This window comes from Gopherus flavomarginatus, chromosome 1 (assembly GCF_025201925.1).
Source record: "Gopherus flavomarginatus isolate rGopFla2 chromosome 1, rGopFla2.mat.asm, whole genome shotgun sequence".
NCBI classification, from domain to species: domain Eukaryota; kingdom Metazoa; phylum Chordata; order Testudines; family Testudinidae; genus Gopherus; species Gopherus flavomarginatus.
The window spans coordinates 139,250,966-139,276,592 of record NC_066617.1 but is presented as its reverse complement, the minus strand read 5'-3'; the positions used below and the strand labels follow the sequence as shown (position 1 = coordinate 139,276,592).

At 43.9% G+C, this 25,627-nt stretch overlaps 1 protein-coding gene across 3 annotated transcripts in view; it reads right to left on the bottom strand.

The window, feature by feature from the left end:
* Positions 1-25,627, bottom strand: part of VWF (von Willebrand factor) — a 250,196-nt gene that overhangs the window by 187,583 nt on the left and 36,986 nt on the right. For all 3 annotated transcript variants that reach the window (XM_050965078.1, XM_050965096.1, XM_050965087.1), the window contains exons 7-10: positions 19,327-19,543; positions 9,316-9,438; positions 4,781-4,892; positions 3,063-3,109 (exon numbers count right to left, since the gene is read on the bottom strand). In XM_050965078.1, the coding sequence (XP_050821035.1) occupies positions 3,063-3,109; positions 4,781-4,892; positions 9,316-9,438; positions 19,327-19,543 (499 nt within the window). The remainder of the gene's footprint in view (positions 1-3,062; positions 3,110-4,780; positions 4,893-9,315; positions 9,439-19,326; positions 19,544-25,627) is intronic.

The following is a 25,627-nucleotide window of genomic DNA, read 5'->3' as shown; positions in this document are numbered from 1 at the left end:
CTAAGATATAGTTAAGTGTTTCTTACAGAGGCAGAACTTTTGGTGGTATTTCTTCTTATATTTAGTTTATTTAATTATCATTAAACCAGAAATAATTCACAGTTTAACAGCTAAAACCACAGCTCTTACAGAATAAAACTGAATTCTGGCTTGCAGCCCCTCCTACTGTCAAAAGGAACTACTGAAATATAGGACTTTTTAACATATCTGCTCCCAGTGTGTATGTAGAAGGTTGTTCTTATTATTTCTGTGGTGGTAGGGCCCAGAGGCCCCAATTAGACCTGAGACCTCATTATATTAGGCACTGCCCAAACATAGAGGAAAGACATGTTCTGTGCACCAAAGAGCTTACAATTTAATCAAGTTATTTCATGCGGTCACCAACACCTACATGGACCCGCAATGAAGTCAATGAGAGTAGGGCTGACAGGGGAGAGAGGAGAAGGGAGATATTCGTACCAGGTCCCCAAACACAGGGAGGCCCCCAAAATGTCTGTAACATCTGCATAAAGAAAGTGAAATGGGAGGGGGTGGGGCCCCAGCGAACATGATGTAGTAGGGCCAGAATTTCTCTGTATGGGCCATGCAGGGATCTGCCTGCACGGAACAAATTACAGGCGCTGGGCCTGAAATGACAAGTCAATATCAAGGGTGAAGGAAGAGGGCTACCTTCACAATATGTACAGTCTGAACATACATAAGTAAGTGACCACATAGACATTACTACACTTATCTACCCCTCAGCCTTAATTAGTTGACTAATGAGTTAGATCTGCTTGATGAAGGAACCAAAGCCAGCGATTTTTTATTCCTGTTCACCTGGCAGAGCCAGTTCAGCTCAAAGACAGGGAGCTGGATTCTATTCTCTCCTGTGCAGCAGCAGAATTGTAAACTATATTCTAACTGCAGCCCTTTGCTCCACATGTATTGATTCACCTCAGTAATCTCAATAAAGACAAAGGGGCTGCAATCACGAACAGATTTTAGCCCACATAATATTTCTTACTGATGACAAGGAATAAGACATAAAGATCATGGTTTGGGGTTTACATTCCAGGCTGAATTTGCACTTAAAAGCAGTAGCGTTTTTCACTTGTGAAATGATTGCATTTGATCTAGAGTCACGAGACACAATAAACATGGAAGCTCACGGGCATTTTTCCTTTTTTTAAGCAGTTACTTTGCACAGTTGTGCTGCACTTGGAGAACTCGCCAATGAACTAGACAAACATAGGGCTGGATTGGGCCTGCATGTGGCAGGCCTGCATGGAATTTCTCATAAAATATGTCTCTCTTCCATTTTCAGTATTCCACACCTCTCAAATTGTGCTTTTCTCTGAAATTTTGGAGCAACTGCTATTTTCATTTGAAGCAGGGGATATTTTCAGGAAGGGTGGGTAAGGCAGCTGAGAGTCCAATGAGAGGCTTTTCAATGTCCACTTGCAGGTAGGTGTAATTCTCCCACTTTGATCCTCTCTTGATCTCACCTCTGTCTTTGCCTCAGAGAGCTACATTTTTTCCCCATTTTCTGATCTCCCACATCCCCAGAGTCCCCCTTCTCTTAGTTCTCCTCCTCTCTCACAACTCAGCACTAGGTAGGTCACAGCTGCCTTTGGCTATCCCCCTACACATACTCATGCTGGGGGCTGCATCAGGCCAGTGCAGGCTTCCTATTTCTCTGCTGACTGCAGTGCTGGAACTGAAGAAGGGCCCAGAGCAGCAAATGTACATTTCAGATTCAGGGGAATGGGCTTATGGAGTGAAGGGGGGGATGGGGACTTTGCTGGAGTAGTCTTATGGAAGGAGGTATGACACTCCATCTCCTTCTCCTCCCTGCACACCTTCCAGGATGGATGAGTACCCAGGATGTAAGTGTCAGCTACCCATTGCAAACAGGTTGTTCTAGGTGAGTTTAGGAAGGAGAGGAAAAAAGACTGGTGGCCTGCTACCCGCCTGTGTCACCATTAATGGAACACAGGTGGCCTACTTGCCTCTCCCCAGCCATGGCTCTAGCTCCTTGAACAGAACACATCACTTATGACCCAAGCCTGCAAACACTACTGAACAGAGTACCATGCATGGTCCAGTTTACTTCTATGACATGGAGGGCTTACTGTTGTAAGTAGTCTCATCAGAGTGTTTGCTAAATCAGGCCATTAGTTAGGGCTTGTCTACATGGGGACATTCAGAAAAATTAATCCAAATTGATTCTCAAAGTGGATTAGTTAAACTGCATTAAACCCTTGCGTGGACACTCTTACGGTATCTACACTGCAATTAGACACCCACGGCTGGCCCATGCCGCCAGACTTGGACTTGTGGGGCTCGGGCAAAGGGGCTCTATAATTGTGGTATAGATATTTGGACTCAAGCTGGAGTCCAGGCTGTAGAATTCTGTGAGGGGGGAGGGTCCCAGAGCTCAGGCTGCAGCCTGAGCCTGAATGTCTACATTCCAATTAAAGAGCCCCTTAGCCCAAGCCCCATGTAGAGTCTAATTGCAGTGTAAACATACCATTATTCAGAAATAAAGCGGCCTTAATTCAGTTTAGCTTGATTGACTTTCAAAGTGAATCAAGCTAAACTGAATTAAGGTCAATTTAATTCTGAATAAGAATGCCCACACAGAGGGCTTGATGTGATTTAAATAATCCATTTTAAATTCATACTGTTTGTTAATTCAGATTAATTTTCCTGTCCATATGTAGATAAACCCTTAGAAAATTGTAGATACTCAAGTTAGCACAGCAGTTTTCCTTTACCTGGAAGCTTCTACTCTGAACCTACAGCTCTTTTACAACATGGCAAGAAAAGCAATGGAAAGAGAACTTGTGCTCTTTTCCCTAAACAGGTATTTACATTGCCACACACAAGCCCGTCTGCAAAGCCTGATATATCTTGTGGACTCCTGGACTCTTGAAATATGATCTTGTTGCTGACTTGCAGCCATAGCTCGAAACAAGGACAAAGACAACTCCCCTGTCTGTGTGCTCATCCATGCGTGGGACTGACCTGGGCAAGGCTTACATACTTTTGGGGAGCTATAAGCACAAGGGTCATCTTACCTGGGCACTCCTCATTGCTGCAGATCCAGATGCCACGTCGACAAATGCTAGGAAATATATTGTTGAAAAGTTAGAGTGCCTGATGTCACATCCACTGCGGCATGTCCCAAAGCAGCTGAAAGCTGAGCTCCCCTTTCAGAAAAATCAAACCTGTCATGCTCCCTCACACCTCAATATAGCTTAACATATGCATCTTCCATACACACACTCCTTCCAGCTATCCCCTTGGGAAACACTGTAGTATTGAACTGTAATATTGTTTTTCTAAAAGGAATCATTTTGGGGAAGTTCTACGGCTTGTGTAATACAGGAGGTCAGGTGAGATGATCACAGTGGTCCCTTCTGGCCTGGAATCTATGAATCAGCATGGTTATAAAAGTACAGAACTCTTTCTCCTTTTTTTCCCCCAAGCCACCTGTTTATTTTAGCTGTAACGTGTGTTCTTCTAAAACTGAATAATTTAAAAAAAAATCCTCAGAGGGTTTCCTCTGAAACCCTGGCACATACAGTCTTAACGATGAATAACCCTTCTTGTGTGTGAGAGGAAGAGAGAGAAATAATATTTCTTTCCAGGTCTGTGGATGGGAGAATGGAATCAGTATCAGCTCCTGGAGGCAGTAGTAGTATAAGGCATAGTCAATGCACACTACTGGCTGTTGCTATCATGCCTGGTCCTATAGGGCACAACACCAGCAAGCCCCACAACTTATTATAAGAGAAAGAATTGGGATTGGCTGGCTCTCATTTGATCAGTTAGCCCATCCCTTGTACACCCTCTGGAGCGAGCTGAATTACTTAGGGTGATACAAGCGAGGCTACTGGGACAACATTCAGCAAGGGAATATTTAAGCTGAATAGCAGGAAGCATTTTCTAAGGATGAAGTCTATTAAACTGGACTAGTCTTCCAAGGGCAGGGTGATTCGGATGATGCTGTCAAACCCAGAGCTGCAGAAGGCCCTAGGGTTGGGGGGCTCCATCCCACCTGGGAGAGTTTGAGGTGCTAATGTGATGGTCACTGCTCATGCATCGATACATGGGCGTGGGGAGCTGAGCTGCTTTTTGCTGATTGTGGTGATACACAGAGCCTCCTGCTTTATTGCACTGTGGCTCTGGATGGGCCGCATATCAGGTTCCCTCTTTTGTTTGACTGGAAACATCTGCCCGATGTTCCCCTAACTCCATACACACACAGAGTTCAGGATACATTGCTCACTCCCTTCCCTCTGCTTGGGTAACAACCCCCTGCCCCTTCAGGATGTCATTCAGGGTAGATGTGAAAGAAGAAGGTTGCACATTGAATCTAAGGCTACAAAGCTGGAGAGGGGCAATATGATGGCTTTGCAAGCCTTATCAAAGGAAATTTTGAGCTAAGTTTAAGGGAAGTTAAATAAATGTAGAAAGTCAAAACAAAACTCCACCGTCCAAAACTAGCTGGGACTGGGAGTCTGCAATTTTATGTTATTCAGGAAACATATTTTTCCACTGCATGAAAGACTATGACCCCTACACAATTCTACTAGATTAAATATTGCTGTGAAAATGGAGTTGATTGAGCCTTTGTGAACAGCTTACTTCTGGGAAGAGGTTGGCTCATCCAAATCTTAAACTGGGGCATTTGCCAATTAAAAGAAAAGGGCTGGGGGTGCACAAAACTGAAGAGCAGTACTTATCTAGAGCAGCCTGGGTCATAGCAATTGCACGGCATCATTGTATTTACCATGAGTTGCAGTCCTGGGAGATGGAAGAGCCAGGAGGATAGCGCATGCCAGAATGTATGCAGGAGCACTCAGAGCTGTCAACGCAGCTATCGCCGTCAAGTAGCTTCCCCACTGCATAGTTCAGGCATTGGCAAAAAGGAAAACACACATTAGATCCACTCTTGACAAGATTTCTTTTGCATTCTTATCCAGGGTTACTCACAGAGCTAACTGAAAAGGGCTGGGATTGTCCAAAGAACCTCATGTGAATTGAGGAGTTTCATTCAGATGCCGCTTCTGCCTGTGAACGTGCTAAATTGTGCATTTCTGGAAGCCCCATAGACATCCCATTTAAGCCACTCTGCACAATCACTGGGGGTGGGCTCAAGCCAGAACCCTACATCCAGCCATCTTTAAGGTTAGAGTAACAATGAGTCCTGTGGCACCTTAAAGACTAACATGTATTGGAGCATAAGCTTTTGTGGGTGAATACCCACTCACCCACAAAAGCTTATGCTCCAATACATGTTAGTCTTTAAGGTGCCACAGGACTCATTGTTGCTTTTTACAGATCCAGACTAACACGGCTACCCCTCTGATACTTAAGGTTAGAGTGTGGGAGATGTGGAAGAGGACTGAAATCCAGGCCCAAACCTAGACCTGAATGTTTATGATCAAGGCTAGTCTGGAACTGTAATAAAAATGTAACAGGCCATGGGCCTATATTTATGGTCACCAGTGAGGGATAGATCCCAGGACCAGTGTCACAAGTCCTTACCAGAAGTACATGTATCAAAGGGTTTCAGTGGTGGGGGGTGGGGGTAGGAATCAATAGATGGGTAAGAGCATGTAGTGACAGCTGACGAGAGATGAGTGGGATAGGAGCTGGAGGAGCCACCAACAGGAAAACAGACAGCCTGCATAGTGGCTGTCCAGCCAGCATGCTTTGAGCAGCTGCAGCTTTGCTGGCTGGCCAAGATGGAAGCTGCAGCTGTCCCAGCCAGTAAACAGTAGAAGAAAGCTGCGTGCCACAAACAGACCTGTGAGAGGAACAAAAGTCAAGCTGCTGAGTCAAATCATTCCCCCTTCACTCATGCAGGAAAACAGGAATGAGCAGATTATGTCTCCAGTAACTCCTTTAAGGACTATCGTGCCCATATTATAGATGGATAAACTGAAGCACAGACAGGTTAAATGATTTGTCCCAGGTCACACAATGAGCCAATGGAATAGCCATGAATGGAGCAAAGGGTTCCTGGCTTTCAGAGACCCATGCTCACAACTAGAAGACACCTCTTTCCTATATTTACTTCCGAGAAGTCCAACCCAGTGAGAAATTAAACTGGGATCTATGCATTTAAAAGCAGCAGGGCTCTCCAAGGAGAAAATGGAAAGTCTGTATTTTCCTGGCAAAAATAACTAAACATTAAAACTGCTATGTGGTGCCCAAGTTGAACTGGCTCCTTTTTCTCTTGGAGCAGAGGCTGGACTAGAGCAGGGAGGAAAAACATTGGTTAAAATCTCCTCAAGTTCCATCGTAAGCAGATTCCCTGCTCACTTGGTCAGATCCTTCTTGGATGTGGCATGTTATGAAACTCAGGTAAAATTCTCCGTCACTAACATTGCACTGAAACAATAGAACACTTATTTGAAGTATTTCTTCCTTTTCTCTCCCTGACATTCATGTAGTTACCTCCTTGCTTCCCTTTGCCATTCCCTCCTTCCATAGCATCTTTGGCAGTGCCCTTCCCATCCTCCTCTTACAGCTCCATTCCTCTGCTCTCTCCCGGCACACTTCTCCTGAACTGAGGTGACCAGAGCAGCTATAGTAGAACCTCAGAGTTACAATCTGAGCAGTTAACCACACACTTCATTTGGAACCGGACGTACACAATCAGGCAGCAGAGTACTGTGTTAAACATAAACTGCTAAAAAATAAGGAGAAAGTTTTTTTTTTTTTAATTGACAAGTTAAGGAAACTGTTTCTATGCTTGTTTCATTTAAATTAAGATGGTTAAAAGCAGCATTTTTTTTCTGCATAGTAAAGTTTCAAAGCTGTATTCAGTCAATGTTCAGTTGTAAACCTTTGAATGAAAAACCATAAAATTTTATTCAGAGTTACAAACAACCTCTGTTCCCGAAGTGTTCGTAACGCCAAGGTTCTACTGTAATTGAAACAACCAGCTGTGAAGCAGGGTAGCAGCAGTACTTCGCAGCTAATTAATTCCACACTCTTGGCTATTCCTTACCCTGTCCAGATTGTGAGGGGATGGGAATGAGGTGAAATCAGTCAGCTCTGAACAGGGGTGGCTCCAGGCACCAGCATGCCAAGCGTGTGCTTGGGGCAGCAACCCACAGGAGGCACTCTGCCAGTCGCTGTGAGGGCAGCAGGCAGGCTGCCTTCTGCGGCACGCTTGTGGAGGGTCCGCTGGTCCCACGGCTTCGGCGGACCTTCCACAGGCTGCTGCCGAATTCACAGGACCGGGTACCTCCCGCAGGCAAGCAGCCGAAGGCAGCCTGCCCACCGTGCTTGGGGCGGCAAAATGCCTAGAGCTGCCCCTGGCTCTGAAGCAGTTTTGCTACAGTGTTCCAGTTTCAGTTAGCTGTCTTGTTAACACCGCTATGCAGGTATAGGCTATTTTGTGATGCAGAGCAGGGCAGGGGATAGAGTCAGCAGTGCCTGTTGTTCTAAAAGGAATAATCTAATCCAAACTCTGCTTTGGAGGAACCCATCCAAGCACTATCCTGGCCATCCTGCTAAGTGCTTATAACCAGATGTGATCAAGCATATTCAGTGCCCTGTTCTTTCAATCATCCAACTCCTGTTTCTCTACTTGCAGCCTGAACACCTCTCATCCAAAGCCATGTCTACACTACAGAATTATGTCAACCTATGTTACATTAACATAAAGCTACAGCAGTTTTTAAATTGCTTTTGCATGTCCACACTGCTCCTTGTGTTGGCGGCACATGGCCTCATCAGGAGCGCTTGCACTGATTTAACTATCAGTGAGGGGCTTTGTGGGAAGGCTTCGGAAAGCCAGCAACAGTGGATATAAGCAACACAGTTTCTACACTGACACTGCATCGACCTAACTGTGTCAACCTAAGCTCTATGCCTCTTGCAGAGGTGGGGTTAAGTCAACATAACGGGTGAGTTTCATCAATGGGAATGACATTTTAGTGTAGCCGCTGGCAGAGTTAGCTTGACGGAGTCGATCTAATGCTGTAGTATAGACCAGGTCCCAGAATGCTTTGAAAACCTGCTGCAGCACATCATTTGAGTTTCGTACACAGTTTTCTTTAGAATTGTACAAGCCACTTTGCTAACAAGATGAAAAGTTTAGGAGCATTGCTGCTGCAGGCAAAGGGTGCTGAGCAGTGTTCACCCTGAGTAACAGTAAAATGCATATACACTTGCTATTGGACACCAAGGAAGATATGCAGATCTGAAAGGCTAACGCCTTACAAAATGAACTACACTGGGGCTTTACAGACACAACGCTTGTCCAGGGGGTTTTGAGCAGTAGGAGTTCATAGATTCATAAGACCAGAAGGCCTGTATAACATGGGCCATAGGACTTTGCCTGTTAATTAACTGGCCCATAGAGACATTTGAGTTCCCCGACCCTGCCACCTCCCCAGGCCATGCCCTGCACTGACAGAATATAAAAGAAACTGCAATATAATAGGAACAATAGTGAGGTATAAATGGCTGTAAAGACCAATTTAGAATGAAATGTCAATGGCACACACACACACACACACACCTCTAGCATTGTTGCCACTCCCCTGCTGTGAAACATGCTTTCCGCATGTTACAGCTTACTCAGTTACATGAGGTATCTGGTAAATTACTATAGAGAGTTAAACATACATCTTTGTACACACCAGTGAAGTCAACACTATAAACATGAACTACAAGGCTATTCCCACTTAGAGAAGCAAGAGGAGGGAGAACATGGTTTCTGCAGCCAAAGATCAAGCTTTCTTCAATATGGCAGTGATGGACACATTAGAGGAAGAGAGAAAAAACACATAGAGGAAACTCTGCTCAGCTTAGCCATGCAAGTAGCCCCATTGAATTCAATGAGATAATTTGTATGAAGAAGGCAGTACAAACAATTTGCCCCATAGATTTAAACCGCTAAGGATCCACCTGAACAAAATGTAAAATATCTCCCCTTTTTGCTTTAAGAATCCTCTCATCTTCTTCTTCTGAGAGTTGGATCCTCTAACCTGAAGTAATTCAGAAGAAATTTGTAGATTTGTAGGCATCACATGGTGCAACCTCTGGCCTGGACGGAATTCCTGCTGCACTAACTGGTGCTGATGTTCACAAAAAAAATTATTTTTTTAGTTGAATTTAAATAGAAGTCCTTTCACAGAGCAAGCATACAGGCAGTATAGAAACTGACCTATTCTAGGGCACACACAAAGAGAAGTGCTGATTTCAGGAACATTTGAAGACAGACACTGGTTTTCTTCTTCTCGTAAAATAGGTAACATCATTGCCAAATGTTTCTCTGTGTAAATAAATCAGTAAATAAATTACCAGGGCAGCTGCAGCCATCAGCACATTGTCCTTGACAAACTTCATTGATATTCAGACTCTGGCAGGTTTTGACACAAGGAGATACACACTCCTTATACTCCATGCCAACTGGACATCTTGGCTCTGAAACAATTAAACAAAATTAGAAATACATATCCCTTAATAACTGTTAATCTCTTTAATTATCATAGAACAAATGACCAGGGTCAGAGATGAGGTCAGATCCTCTCTGATCAATGATTTCATTTTCGGGAACAAAATATTTAATAGATGTTAATTTTGGTGCTTAATTTGACAGTTGCATCTGCCACTCTGTTCCAGAGAGAACAAGACCTCTGTGAAAGCTTGAAAGCTTATATATTTCATCAACAGACGTTTGTCCAGTAAAGATATTACCTCACCCGCCTTGCCACTTTGTTCTATAGACATGTTTAAGGTTAAAAAAAAATTGTTTTTTCACAAATCACATATCTTCCATGGAATGGATGCAAATTATGTGACAATAATTCTGAGTGGAATCTGTGTGATCCAATACTGAGAAAAGCCCTGCAAGGATATCTAGCTGCTTCCGATACAGAAATGGACTATCTACCTCCCAAAGACCCTCACATTTGTAAAGCTCATTCACTTTGTCACACTGCTGTCTTGTATTGACAGGAAGAAGTGAATCAGGTGTAGGACCTAGAAATCCCAAAATATATCCTGGAGCTGGACCAGCCTTAACATGCATGGGTTCATCGTCGGCTTCTTTTTATGAACTATCATCAAATTTCCAGTTAATTCTATTTCCCAATATTACTCATGGGACACACATAGCATGGCAGAGACAAATTTACCCAGAATGCTTGTATCAAAGGGCCCTCTGGTGACAACCACATGGACTGATTTGCACTGACAACACTACACCATGCAAGCAAAGTTTCTTTGCTGGGCAAGATGCTTCGGTAAAAGCTAACACAAAAGAAAGCAATGTCCTCACATTAAGATTAAGGCACAGAGTAGTCTCTTTCCCAGGGGACCATATGCCACACAGGACTCATGTCTCTAAGAAGCAGCATAAGGTCCTTACCAGCGGAAGAAAAATATATTTAAGCTTGTCATGACAGATATGACAATATCCTTCAATATCCTGGACATTGTGGAATTAAGATAAAATTTACTGAGGTTATGTTTACACTGTGCATCTTATAGCAGCACAGCTGTGCCACTACAGCCATGCCACCATGTAAGGAGTGAGCTCTCTCGCCAACAAAATAAATCCGCCCCCAACAAGAGTTGGTAGCTTTGTGGTCAGGAGAGCATCTCCCATCGACAAAGCGCTGTTCACACCAGCACTTTTCGTCAGTAAAACTTCTGTCGGTCAGGTGTGTGTTTTTTTCACACCCCTGACTGACAAAAGTTTTACCAATGAAAGTGCAGTGTAGACAAAGCCTGGGTTAAATTTAATGCCCTCTGGGTCCATTGTATTAAAAATGCAGTTGTGGATTTGTTATTGAGAATTGTTTGTAATTTCTCTCTGAGACTGACTAATACAATTTCTGGGAAGGATTAGAAATATCAAAGGACTTTCAGGATAATACATGTGAAGTGGATTTCCTTGGAAATACTGGGTGTGAATAGACTGCAAATGACTCATGAGGGAGCGGATGATGTCCATCCTTTTGAAGCTGTGCCTTGAGAACAACCCATTGTCCACTAATTACCTGTTCCTGGAAACTCCAGATCAAAGACCCCTAAAGGATAGGCTAAAACTTTTCATGAGTGTGCTAGTTCTGAGCTGAGGCTGTTATGAACTTGTGATCAAGAAGAGACTCCTTGGTGGGCTTTGAAGGACTAAGCACTTGCCTCAGCCCTTGTTCGAGTTGAGGTGATCTCTGCTAAGCTTATTAGCATGTGTAGTTGTCATAAACAGATAGCTAAGGGTTAATGTCTCTTCCACCTGAAGCACCTGACCAGAGGACCAATCAGGAAACCGGATTTTTTCAACTCTGGGTGGAGGGAAGTTTGTGTCTGAGTCTTTGTCTGTCTGCCTGCTTTCTCTGAGCTTTGGAGAAGCAGTTTCTACTTTCTAGTCTTCTGTTTCTAAGTGTAAGGACAAAGAGATCAGATAGTAAGTTATATGGTTTCTTTTCTTTGGTATTTGCATGAATATAAGTGCTGGAGTGCTTTGATTTGTATTCTTTTTGAATAAGGCTGTTTATTCAATATTCTTTTAAGCAATTGACCCTGTATTGTATCATCTTAATACAGAGAGACCATTTGTATGTATTTTTCTTTCTTTTTTATATAAAGCTTTCTTTTAAGACCTGTTGGAGTTTTTCTTTACTTCAGGGAAATTGAGTCTGTACTCACCAGGGAATTGGTGGGAGGAAGAAATCGGGGAGATCTGTGTGTTGGATTTGCTAGCCTGATTTTGCATTCCCTCTGGGGGAATAGGAAAGTACTATTTGTTTCCAGGATTGGGAACAGAGAGGGGGAGTCACTCTGTGTAGTTTCACAGAGCTTGTGTCTGTGTATCTCTCCAGGAGCACCTGGAGGGGGGAAGGGAAAAAGGATTATTTCCCTTTGTTGTGAGACTCAACGGATTTGGGTCTTGGGGTCCCAGGGAAGGTTTTTCAGGGGGACCAGAGTGCCCCAAAACACTCTAATTTTTTGGGTGGTGGCAGCAGGTACCAGGTCCAAGCTGGTAACTAAGCTTGGAGGTTTTCATGCTAACCCCCATATTTTGGACGCTAAGGTCCAAATCTGGGACTAAGGTTATGACATGAGTGGCAGCAGGTGGGAGGATAGACAGAATCCAGAAGCCAGTAGGAATATTATATTTTTCTTTTCTCTGCTAAGGGCTTTTTAGCAGAGAGAAACAGTTTGGTTTTAAAAGGGAACCAGAGAGAATTTTTTTTTCTGCTCTCTCTGGCAGTTTGTGGCTTGCATGTTAAGCAAGAAGCCATTACCAGACTGTTAAGGGTCTTTTGTCATGCAATAGCCCTCCCATTAGGAGGCAAGTACCAGCACTATATGCATGCAAATAAAGTGGTTTTTCAGGTTTACTTAACATTGAAGATTAGCTAAAGGCACTGTTGCTAGGCAGACTTCAGGAGGCAACAGAGAACCTGCAGTTCTGAAGATAAACACCGGAGGGCACCCCAACCCAAGAAAACAGGAACCATGACTTCTAAGGCAAAAATTGAGGCCGAAGAACAAATCAAAGAAGCTGAACACAGGCTACAACTGGAAATAAAACAAAAAGAGATGGAGATGAAAGAAAGAGAAGAACAGATCAGAGAGGCAGCCTACCAAAGAGAACAGGCAGCCTACCAAAGAGAACAGGCAGCCAAAGAGGCAGCACACAAAAGAAAACTAGAAGAAGAAGAGGTAGCCTACCGAAGGAAACAAGCAGAAGAAGAGTTGGCCCACAGAAGGAAGCAAGAAGAAGAGGAGGCGGCCCACCACCGAGAAATGGAAAAACAACAAAAAGAAATGGAAAAACAACAAAAAGAGAATGAAGAGAAGGAAAAACAGAGAAAACATGAACTGGACTTGGCAAAAGCTGGGCTGCATGTGCCAGCCAACCCTAACAACCCGGCGCCAATTATTGCTCCACAGCACAGGAAATTTCCCACCTACAAGGCAGGGGATGACACCGAGGTCTTCTTGGAAAATTTTGAAAGAGCCTGTCTTGGGTACAACATCCCCGAAGACCAGTACATGGTAGAATTAAGGTCACAGCTCAGTGGACCTTTAGCAGAGGTGGCAGCTGAAATGCCTAAGCAGCAAATGAATGACTATAAACTTTTTCAAACCAAGGCCAGATACCGAATGGGGATAACCCCAGATCATGCCCGTCGGCGCTTCAGAACCCAAAAGTGGAAACCAGAGGTGTCATTTCCCAAACACGCCTACTACATTGCAAAAAACTATGAGGCCTGGATAACAGGAAACAACGTTCAAACCTTGGAAGAACTGCACCTCCTCATACAAATGGAGCAGTTCTTGGATGGTGTTCCTGAAGACATCACACGGTACATACAAGATGGAAATCCCAAAGACATCGCTGAGGCGGGGGAGATTGGAGCCAAATGGATGGAACTGGCAGAAAGCAAGAAAGCTACTGTCAAGGGGAACGATTACCCCAGGGGGCACACAGACCATAAACCCTACAACCGAGGACAGCCAAAGACCCCACATACTCCCCAAGTAAAGCCACAGATACCCTACCCTTCAACCTCACCAGTCTCCAGTAACTCACCTCGGCCCAGTGACCCATCAGATGGAAGATGCTTTAAGTGTAATGAATTGGGACATATCAAGGCCAACTGTCCAAAGAACACCATGCGAGTGCAATTCATTACACCACCATCACACCAAAGATCCCCAGGCCCGGATGCCTCTCAAATACCCTTGGAGCGAAGGGAAAATTTGAGAGTGGGCGGAAAGAAGGTTACTGCGTGGAGAGACACGGGGGCACAAGTGTCAGCTATCCACCAATCCTTCGTTGACCCCAAATTCATCAACCCAAAGGCCAAAGTTACAATTTACCCCTTCATGTCACAAGCTGTAGACTTGCCTACAGCTCAACTGCCTGTCCAGTACAAAGGCTGGTCAGGAATGTGGACTTTTGCAGTCTATGACAATTATCCTATCCCCATGCTACTGGGGGAAGACTTGGCCAACCAGGTGAGGCGGGCCAAGAGAGTGGGAATGGTTACACGTAGCCAAACCAGGCAAGCTTCCAAACCCATTCCTGTTCCTGAGCCGACCACAGACGCCCCGTCTGTGTTACCAGAGACCCAGACAGAGGTAGTGGACCCGGATTTCATGCCTACCACTGAAACAGCCACAGCATCTCCAGTCCCAGGCCCGGAACTGGAACAGCAACCAGCACCAGCAAGTGCAACCACATCTTCCAGAGGGCACCAGCGAGCCAGAACTGGCAGAAGCAAAAGACAGCCATACCCAAAAGGCTCAGCCAGAGCCTGAAATACCCTCAGGTGCACCAGCGGAGAGCAGTTCACCAGCAACGGAAACAACCCCATCACCTACATCGCTTCCAGAGGGACCAAGCCCAAGTCCACAGTCTGAGGAAGAACTGGTGACCCCAGCCTCAAAGGAACAGTTCCAGACTGAGCAGGAAGCGGATGACAGCCTTCAGAAAGCTTGGGCGGCGGCACGGAGCACCCCACCGCCTCTCAGCTCTTCTAATCAATCCCGGTTTGTTATAGACCAAGGACTTTTATACAAGGAAATTCTTTCTGGTGGACACCGGGAAGAATGGCAGCCGCAAAAACAGTTGGTGGTTCCAACTAAGTACCGGGGGAAGCTCTTAAGCTTAGCCCATGATCATCCCAGTGGCCATGCTGGGGTGAACAGAACCAAGGACCGGTTGGGGAAGTCCTTCCACTGGGAGGGGATGGGCAAGGACGTTGCCAAGTATGTCCGGTCTTGTGAGGTATGCCAAAGAGTGGGAAAGCCTCAAGACCAGGTCAAGGCCCCTCTCCAGCCACTCCCCATAATTGAGGTCCCATTTCAGCGAGTAGCTGTGGATATTCTGGGCCCTTTCCCAAAAAAGACGCCCAGAGGAAAGCAGTACGTACTGACTTTAGTGGACTTTGCTACCCGATGGCCAGAAGCAGTCACTCTAGGCAACACCAGGGCTAACACTGTGTGCCTGGCCCTAACAGACATCTTTGCCAGGGTAGGTTGGCCCTCTGACATCCTTACAGATTCAGGGTCTAATTTCCTGGCAGGGACCATGGAAAAACTGTGGGAAACTCATGGGGTGAATCACTTGGTTGCCACCCCGTACCACCATCAAACCAATGGCCTGGTGGAAAGGTTCAATGGAACTTTGGGGGCCATGATACGAAAATTCATCAACGAATTCTCCAATAATTGGGACCTAGTGTTGCAGCAGTTGCTGTTTGCCTACAGGGCTGTACCACATCCCAGTTTAGGGTTTTCACCATTTGAACTTGTGTATGGTCACGAGGTTAAGGGGCCATTACAGTTGGTGAAGCAGCAATGGGAGGGGTTTACGCCTTCTCCAGGAACTAACATTCTGGACTTTGTAAGCAACCTACAAAGCACCCTCCAACACTCTTTAGCCCTTGCTAGAGAGAACCTAAAGGATGCTCAAGAAGAGCAAAAGGCCTGGTATGACAGACATGCCAGAGAACGTTCCTTCAAGGTAGGAGACCAGGTTATGGTCTTGAAGGCGCAACAGGCCCATAAGATGGAAGCATCATGGGAAGGGCCATTCACGGTCCAAGAGCGCCTGGGAGCTGTAAACTACCTCATAGCATTTCCCAATTCCTCACTAAAGCCTAAAGTGTACCATGTTAATTCTCTCAAGCCTTTCTATTCCAGAGACTTACAGGTTTGTCAGTTTACAGTCCAGGGAGATGATGCTGAGTGGCCTGACGGTGTCTACTACGACGGAAAAAAAGACGGTGGCGTGGAAGAGGTGAACCTCTCAACCACCCTGGAACGTCTGCAGTGGCAACAAATCAAGGAGCTGTGCACTAGCTTCGCCCCATTGTTCTCAGCCACCCCAGGACGGACTGAACGGGCATACCACTCCATTGATACAGGTAATGCTCACCCAATCAGAACCCCACCCTACCGAGTGTCTCCTCATGCCCAAGCTGCTATAGAACGGGAGATCCAGAACATGCTACAGATGGGTATAATCCGCTCATCTACCAGTGCATGGGCATCTCCAGTGGTTCTGGTACCCAAACCAGATGGGGAAATACGCTTTTGCGTGGACTACCGTAAGCTAAATGCTGTAACTCGTCCGGACAACTATCCAATGCCACGTACCGATGAGCTATTGGAGAAGTTGGGACGTGCCCAGTTCATCTCTACAATAGACTTAACCAAGGGGTACTGGCAAGTACCGCTAGATGAACCTGCCAAGGAGAGGTCAGCATTCGTCACCCATGCGGGGGTGTATGAATTCAATGTCCTTCCTTTCGGCCTTCGAAATGCCCCCGCCACCTTCCAGAGGCTGGTAGATGGTCTACTAGCTGGACTGGGAGAATTTGCAGTTGCCTACCTCGATGATGTGGCCATTTTTTCAGACTCCTGGCCCGAACACCTACTACACCTGGAAAAGGTCTTTGAGCGCATCAGGCAGGCAGGACTAACTGTTAAGGCCAAAAAGTGTCAAATAGGCCAAAACAGAGTGACTTACCTGGGGCACCAGGTGGGTCGAGGAACCATAAACCCCCTACAGGCCAAGGTGGATGCTATCCAAAAGTGGCCTGTCCCACGGTCCAAGAAGCAGGTCCAATCCTTCTTAGGCTTGGCCGGATACTACAGGCGATTTGTACCACACTACAGCCAAATCGCTGCCCCATTGACCGACCTGACCAAAAAGACCCAGCCAAATGCCGTTAAGTGGACTGATGAGTGTCAAAAGGCCTTTACCCAACTTAAGGCAACGCTCATGTCTGACCCTGTGCTCAGGGCCCCGGATTTTGACAAACCATTCCTAGTAACCACAGATGCATCTGAGCGTGGTATAGGAGCAGTGCTCATGCAGGAAGCAACAGATCACAACTTCCATCCTGTCGTGTTTCTCAGCAAGAAACTGTCTGAGAGGGAAAGTCACTGGTCAGTCAGTGAAAAGGAATGCTATGCCACTGTGTACGCCCTGGAAAAGCTACGCCCATATGTTTGGGGACGGCGGTTCCAACTACAAACTGACCATGCTGCACTAAAGTGGCTTCATACTGCCAAGGGGAACAACAAGAAACTTCTTCGTTGGAGTTTAGCTCTCCAAGATTTTGATTTTGAAATTCAACACATCACAGGAGCTTCTAACAAAGTTGCTGATGCACTCTCCCGAGAGAGTTTCCCAGAATTCAGTAATTAAAAAGTGTTCTTAAAATGTAGAAGTCTGTTAGTTATATACTTAGTGGTATATGTAAAGGTGCATGTGTTGTATTAATCTGTTTATTTTCAAGTTCTAGAAGGAAATCGCCGCCAGTGAGCTTCCCCACTGTCTGCAATTTGGGGGGCGTGTCATAAACAGATAGCTAAGGGTTAATGTCTCTTCCACCTGAAGCATCTGACCAGAGGACCAATCAGGAAACCGGATTTTTTCAACTCTGGGTGGAGGGAAGTTTGTGTCTGAGTCTTTTGTCTGTCTGCCTGCTTTCTCTGAGCTTTGGAGAAGCAGTTTCTACTTTCTAGTCTTCTGTTTCTAAGTGTAAGGACAAAGAGATCAGATAGTAAGTTATATGGTTTCTTTTCTTTGGTATTTGCATGAATATAAGTGCTGGAGTGCTTTGATTTGTATTCTTTTTGAATAAGGCTGTTTATTCAATATTCTTTTAAGCAATTGACCCTGTATTGTATCATCTTAATACAGAGAGACCATTTGTATGTATTTTTCTTTCTTTTTTATATAAAGCTTTCTTTTAAGACCTGTTGGAGTTTTTCTTTACTTCAGGGAAATTGAGTCTGTACTCACCAGGGAATTGGTGGGAGGAAGAAATCGGGGAGATCTGTGTGTTGGATTTGCTAGCCTGATTTTGCATTCCCTCTGGGGGAATAGGAAAGTACTATTTGTTTCCAGGATTGGGAACAGAGAGGGGGAGTCACTCTGTGTAGTTTCACAGAGCTTGTGTCTGTGTATCTCTCCAGGAGCACCTGGAGGGGGGAAGGGAAAAAGGATTATTTCCCTTTGTTGTGAGACTCAAGGGATTTGGGTCTTGGGGTCCCAGGGAAGGTTTTTCAGGGGGACCAGAGTGCCCCAAAACACTCTAATTTTTTGGGTGGTGGCAGCAGGTACCAGGTCCAAGCTGGTAACTAAGCTTGGAGGTTTTCATGCTAACCCCCATATTTTGGACGCTAAGGTCCAAATCTGGGACTAAGGTTATGACAGTAGTTCTTTTATTGGCTTTAATATGTTTTCTCAGCAGTGCTTTTACCGTAAGAATAAAACGTGCTTGCATAGAAAGAACTGCTTGGTAAATCATAACTGTGGCCAGCTACCCTGTTACTAGTCTCTGAAGAGCAAGCAAGCAGGCCTGCTTAGGCAGACTGACTGCTGGTGAATTCATAGCATAATCATGGAGCTGTTCAGTCTCGGTCAGAAAGGAGAGAGATGGAGGTCTCCACCCAACAGACGTGACAGCTGGGGAGCAGGAAACTAGAACGAGTGTCCTTGCTGGGCCAGAGATGGGGAGTACAGGTGCAGTGGCCTAAATTTTGACACTTATCTCCTCCCTCAAATGCTGTTGATCTGTGGGTTTGACTAAAACCACAAATGAAAATAAACCTCCCTTCCAAACAGGATGGAGAATGGTTCTGGCCCTCCCCACTGGCAAACCAGGGGCTTGATTTTCCCTGCCCCCACCTTGTATAGTTATTTCTGTCAGTGTAAGGAGAGTGTAATGTGGATGTAACACACCACTAGATCAGAATGGTAGCATCGTACACACACTTTGTACTAGTGTTAAAACTACACAAAGTGCAGGGCAACAGAGAGACTCATACCCCAAAGAAGCAAGATTGCCTTATTTATTAGCCCATCTCTCCTGACTGGCAGCTCAAACAGATGTTCTGGAAGAGGGCACGTTCTCATCTCTTCCTCCCACTGTCTGCCCACACAGACTTTTAGCCGCTTCTTTGACCTATTGGGTATGAACACCTTGTCACCTGTCCCTAATGAATGTGTACTTCCCTGGTCAAAATAGGATGATCATGTCTTGAGCCACATATTATCTGAAAGTTTATTGGCAGAGTTAGAAATCAAGCCATCTCATCCCAAAGCTCATGGCTGGCAGCACTCTATTGATAATGGAGCCCCATCATGGATAGACACTCCTGTAAAGTAGATTCAAGCTAGTAAAGAATGAGGCAACAAAATAATCTTGCTAGATAAACCAGGAGAGGAGTAAAAGCTTTTTCTGACAGAACCTCTCAACTGCAATGTATAGATCTGTGGGTTAAGCAATAATAGCCTTACGGGAAAGCTTTGGAATCGTAATGATATAGACTTACTACATGAGCTGTCGTTGGGCCAGCCATCCACAATCACTCCTTGCTGAGCACAGCTCCTGGCATACTCAAGGAAAGTTGGACAGTGACAGTGCATGTCTTGAGCACAGGTGCACAAGTCTTCTTCACAGAGACCAATGAATAGCTCCGGATCAACTCGATGGTGGCATTTGGAGAATACTGAAGATGTCCTTAGCAGCTGGCACCTTTCCATGATGTCCTGCGTAATTAGAACAAGTGAGAGGGAAAAATCAAAATATTGTTACAAACTGTTTAGATCAGTGTTCCTCAACCAGTGGGTCATGATTGGGGGGCGGGTGGTATGAAAGACAATCTAGGGGATTGTGGGGCTTTGAAAATTTTAATATAATCTAAAGCAAAAGAAATATCACTCCTCCACCCCCCACACATCGTTACTCTTCAAGGTCAATTATTAGAGTTGTAGTGTCATAAATTTTAGAGCCAGACGGGACCACCAGATCATTTAGTTTCACTTGCTGTACATCACAGGCTAATAAGCACCACCCAGCCACCTCCACACTAAACCCAACAACCAGAATTATACCAAATTATTACATCCCTCAGGAGACTAAACTATTATGTGGCACAGGCGGAGAACAGAAAGGACCAATGTGCATCAATGTACCTATGTTAACCTCTTGACACACACCCATACACAAATAAATTATATCAATGACAACAATTAAGTCTAATATTATATTGCCCAATTCTAATATTTTTATCTAGACCCTGTTTTTTCACTGGAGGATTAGAAGATGAGTAAGTGTCACAGAAGTCATGGGAGTTACTCTGACCCTTGAATTTCCATACCACATCTGACATAATGGCTGTGAGCTAACTGCTTTTATATATAAGTAAAATATAGGTATATGCCAGGAAGCAATACATAAATAGTTAATCTGAGTCTGACCTAGTTAAATGTTTAGCTGCTGGTGGTAGGAAAGAGATAATTTAAACTGTCCAAGATGTTCCAAGGACTTTGTTTGATAAATTATAGCTGATTTTTCCTTCTTTTGATGAATCTTGTCAATGTATCAATATAGTTGATTACTGATAATTAAATTTGAAAATATAAACAACAATAAACTGGTTAAAAGATAGGAAACAAAGGGTAGGAATAAATGGTCAGTTTTCAGAATGGAGAGACGTAAATAGTGGTGTCCTCAGAGGTCTGTACTAGGCCCAGTCCTATTCAACATATTCATAAATGATCTGGAAAAAGGGGTAAACAGTGAAGTGCAAAATTTGCAGATGATACAAAAGTACTCAAGATAGTTACGTCCCAGGCAGACTGCAAAGAGCTACAAAAGGATCTCTCAAAACTGGGAGATTGGGGAATAAAATGGCAGGTGAAATTCAGTGTTGGTAAATGCAAAGTAATGCACACTGGAAAACATAATCCCAACTATACATATAAAATAGTGGGGTCTAAATTAGCTGCGACGACTCAAGAAAGAGATCTTGGAGTCATTGTGGATAGTTCTCTGAAAACATCCACTTAATATGCACCGGCAGTCAAAAAGCAAATAGAATGTTGGGAATTATTAAGAAAAAGATAGATAAGATGACAGAAAATATCATATTGCCTCTATATAAACCCATGGTATGCCCACATCTTGAACACTGAGTTCAGATGTGATCATCTCATCTCAAAAAAGATATATTGGAATTGGAAAAGGTTCAGAAAAGGGCAACAAAAATGATTAGGAATATGGAATTGCTGCCAGATGAGGAGAGATTAATAAAATTGGGACTTTTCAGCTTGGAAAAGAGACAACTGAGGGTGGATATGACAGAGTTCTATAAAATCATGACTGGTGTGGGGAAAGTAAACAAGGAAGTGTTATTTACTCCTTCTCAAAGCACAAGAGCTAGGGGTCACCAAATGAAATTAGTAGGCAGCAGGTTTAAAATAAACAAAAGGAAGCATTTTTTCACACAACGCACAGTCAGCCAGTGGAACTCTTTGCCAGAGGATGGCCAAGACTATAATAGAATTCAAAAAGAACTAGATAAATTCATGGAATCATAGATTATTAGGGTTGGAAGGGACCTCAAGAGATCATCTAGTCCAAACCCCTGCTCAAAGGAGGACCAATCCCCAAATGGCCTCCTTAAGGATTAAACTCACAACGCTGGGTTTAGCAGGCCAATGCTCAAACCACTGAGCTATCCCTTCCCCCTGATGGAGGACAGGTCCATGAAGGACTATTAGCCAGGATGTGCAGGGATGGTGTCCCTACTCTCTCTTTGCCAGACGCTTGGAAGGGCAACAGGGGATGGATCACTTGATGATTGCCTGTTCTGTTCATTCCCTCTGGGGCACCTGGCATTGGTTACTGTCAGAAGACAAGAAACTGGGCTAGATGAACCTTTGGTCTGACCCAGGATGGCCGTTCTTATGTTCTTATTATTAATAAGCATAGAATTTGCAGCATCCAGCAGAAAAGTAATACAGATGTGGGAGAGAATGATTCCAAAAAGCCCCACTTTCTGAATCACTGTGAGTTTGTAACTAATGTTTGGCCACTTAGGAACACTCACTTATAACTATGCTGCACACCATTATCCCTCAGATGTCCAGAATGATAGCAGGATAAGAAAATAATTCCTCTAGCTCCAAAGGCCTTTCCCACTAGTATTGGAGCTAAAAGAGAATATGAGTTAGGTGTTGCACCAGAGGGTCTGTTTTACACAGGCACAAGCTCTTCTTTGTGAATGGAGACATGTGCCTGCATGGAGAAACTTGCAGGACTGAGGTGGTTATACTGTGTGGCACAAGTTGGGAGCACCAGTGACTGACAAGCATTCCTTTTTCTGCTAACTAGCACTTGCTTTTCTCTATCGGGAGGGACATTATTCAGCCTAATATTCATGCTGAAGCTGTTCTGATTCCATTCAGTAAAAGGCAGTAATTAGAACTGACAGTGTAGTGGCCAGATGCCAAGTATCAGAGCTGGAGTCAGGAACCAGGAGCAGGGTAGAAGCAAGAGTGATCGATCAACAGCTGCTAGGCAGAAGAACTGAGCAACCAGTAACTGCTGCTGCTGAGTTTAAAAGCAGGCGGGCTGGCTCCCTTCAGCCAATCAGGCAGTTCTACACAATGCAGTTGAGCTCATTAATCTGCCTGGGGATTGGGCTTGGCTAATCCTCAAACTCAGCTGAAGGCGCTCAATCCTGGCAGACAGTTACCAACAATTCCCAATGGTGGTAACTTGTGAGATTTCAGAATTTGTTTTCATGCTCGGCTGGAACAAAACTAAAACCTTTCAGAAGTTTTCACAAAAACCAGTGTGTCCAAGACCCAGGTTCCAGTCTCTGCTCAGCCTGATTCAAAGTAGAGTTTTTCCTCTCAAATCGTTCTCAGTCAGGCAAAGTATGGGCTTAAATCTATCCTCTCACAACAGTGCCGCAGTCACCCAGCCATAGAAAATCTCTTCTCTCTCTTTTCAACCTTCCTGACAAAAGTTTAATGAAAACTAATATGTCCCCGTAAAACATTTCAGCTTCCCAAAACAGCATATTTTGCCAAAATGAAATTTCAGAACATTTTCACTGACCACCTCCAGCAGTTCACTATTATTTAATCACTATCCTAACCTCAGTTTAATATAATATAAATTCTTTTCTTTTTGAATGTAGTTCAGTGTAAAGATGTAAGGAGTTGATAGTATTGTTCCATGAGAAATTTAAAAGGCCACTGATTTAACGTGTGGTAAATTATTCATGATTGGAGATGGGATCAAGCCATAACATTCTGACCTGGATTTTGAATCCCCCCCTTCAGTTTCAGAAACAGTCAGTTGCCACGGTATAGTTCAGCTAGCTGCAAAATTTAGGTCTGGACCCCACTTTGGATTCTAAACAACCTTCAAGACTCGTAAAGTTTGGATCCCAGAATTTTAACCAAGTTACATTTCTATGATCTGTTACTACAGGGTATTACTGTAGACTTGTGGAGTTTAATCCTTAATAGAAAAGAATCTCTGCAAATGTTTAACAGGACATTGCCAATTTGCAAAAAGATCGGTTTGTTTATTTTGTACATTTGACAGCACTCCATGTATAGTCAGTTTCACTGTTTTCCACTCTATCTTTAATTCGTTTCAGACATACTTTGAAAGGAGGCCACTGATTCTGGGTGATTAGTGTGAGATGCCACAGACCTGATTTTCAGAAATGCTGAGCCACAAAACTTCACCTGGAGTTTTGGGTGCTCAGCACCTCTGAAAAATCAGGTCCAAGGCATCTCACTTTGGAGACCCAAATCAATGCCCCTTGAAAATTCTGGCATTAATCAGTTTCCCCTGATGTTTTTATGGCTCTTTCACATAGCAAGAGGGGAGAAAATAAAAATATAGGAAACTGTGATTGTAAACCCACAAACAATTACAGGGATATTTAGAAACAAATGTAGGACCTGACACTACTTTGTTTATTGTTAGGTTTTTTTAATTCATCTGATTTCAAGTTGGCAGTGTCATTTTAAATGTGATTGGTGGCACCATGGCATGGATGATTCTTTGTGATCACAACTTGTTGACTTCTCTTCTCCCCTAATCCCACAGCACAAAAAAGTCAGTGGAATTTTACACATTCTTCTGATTTCTTTTGCACTGCATTTCTGTTACTCTCTGAATTGCATAACAAAGACAAATGCCATTAAATAGATATTACTAAAAAAATAATCTTTAAGGCAGAGTAAAACATTTTAACATGAAAACAATGAACTCTATTTCCTTTATGTTTGAAATCTACTGTGCATAGATAAAGACAATATGTTCTATATATCATCTGGAAGAGATTTGCTTTGGGGTGGGTCTAATGTTTCTGGACTTTCATTTTATTTGGTTTTCTCATGGCTCCCTTATCAAATAAAGAAATGTTAAAGAGGCCTGGCTGATTATAAGCTCTCTGAAGCAGACACCTATCTTTCTGTGCTATGTTAGGTGCCTTCTACATCTTTGGGCGTGGTATAAATAATACACAACTTGCCACACTGACTCAGCCAAGCTTTCTCCCACACGCTGCAGGAGCTTGTGTGAGACACCAGGGTAAGAGAGATAGGGGGCCACTGAAACTCCATGATTTCGCAGGAGTTAGTCTTGATTTATACCATTGTAAATTAGAGGAAAATCAGCCCCACAAGCTATGCACCTCTCCATTTGCCTTCCAAGGTCTTGAGATAAACAAGGTTCACATCAGCACTGGCTCTCTTTGTTGTAGACAGAGAATATTCATCCTTATACATCTTACCTTGTTCCCATTGAAGTCAATGGCAAAATTATCTGGTTACCAGGACTTTATTTATAGCTATAATACTCGAAGGATAGACAAGGACACCATGGAAGATAGCCTCTGAATACTATTTCTAAGGGAAGGTAAAATCTTGAAAGTGAGGATCACATTTAAGAATGTATAAAAACCTTTTACCACTCTAAAAAGCAGAGATCTCTTCCTGCACGAGTACTGCTGCAAAGACTGTTCTTTGGTACATCTGCATTACAAATACAGCTGTGTTGGGGCACTCCATTATAAAACAGTTTGCTTTTGTCTGTGAACATAGAACTAAACTGTTATAACTATGTGAAGGGAACCGTGACACAACTCTTAAGATAAAGGACCCAAACAGAGCACGGATGTAAAAGTGGATATAACTTCTTACTGGCTTACATTTCATGCTTGAGAAATAAGCATGAAATGTAAAGAAAAAAACTAAAAACTCTATGATCCAGCTGAGGCACAACCTTGTTCTAACTGTATACCTCCCGGTTGTGTAACTGCAGGCAGGACCTCTGTGAGCCAGGCATAAGACAACTATTATGATCATAATGTTTAGTACAGAAGTGCCTAAAGACCAAATAAGAATAGGGCCCCATCGTGCTAGGCACCGCACACACACAGAGTAGTAGTGTCAAAATCTAATCCCTTGTACAACTTCCCAACCTCACGTCCAAGGATCAGTCTTTCCCATATCTTGTCTCCTACAATGTTCCACTCTTCTAGCAATGCCATCTTTAGTGCACCATTCAGTTCCTTCTCCCAATAACCCTTCCTTACACCTTCCATCCATGGGATGACCCCCTTACCCAGGTTGCCAACCCATCATTCCCTCTTCATTTAATCCTTCCTAAAGTCCCACTCTTTCCTCAATGCCCACAAACAGTGAGTTCTTAACCACAAATAAAATATTCACCTTTGTTAACTCCCTCTCTGGATTTCCCAGCATGTCCTGTCTTCCACGTATTTTTTTTTTAAACAGTTCTCTCTAAGAGGCAGGAAA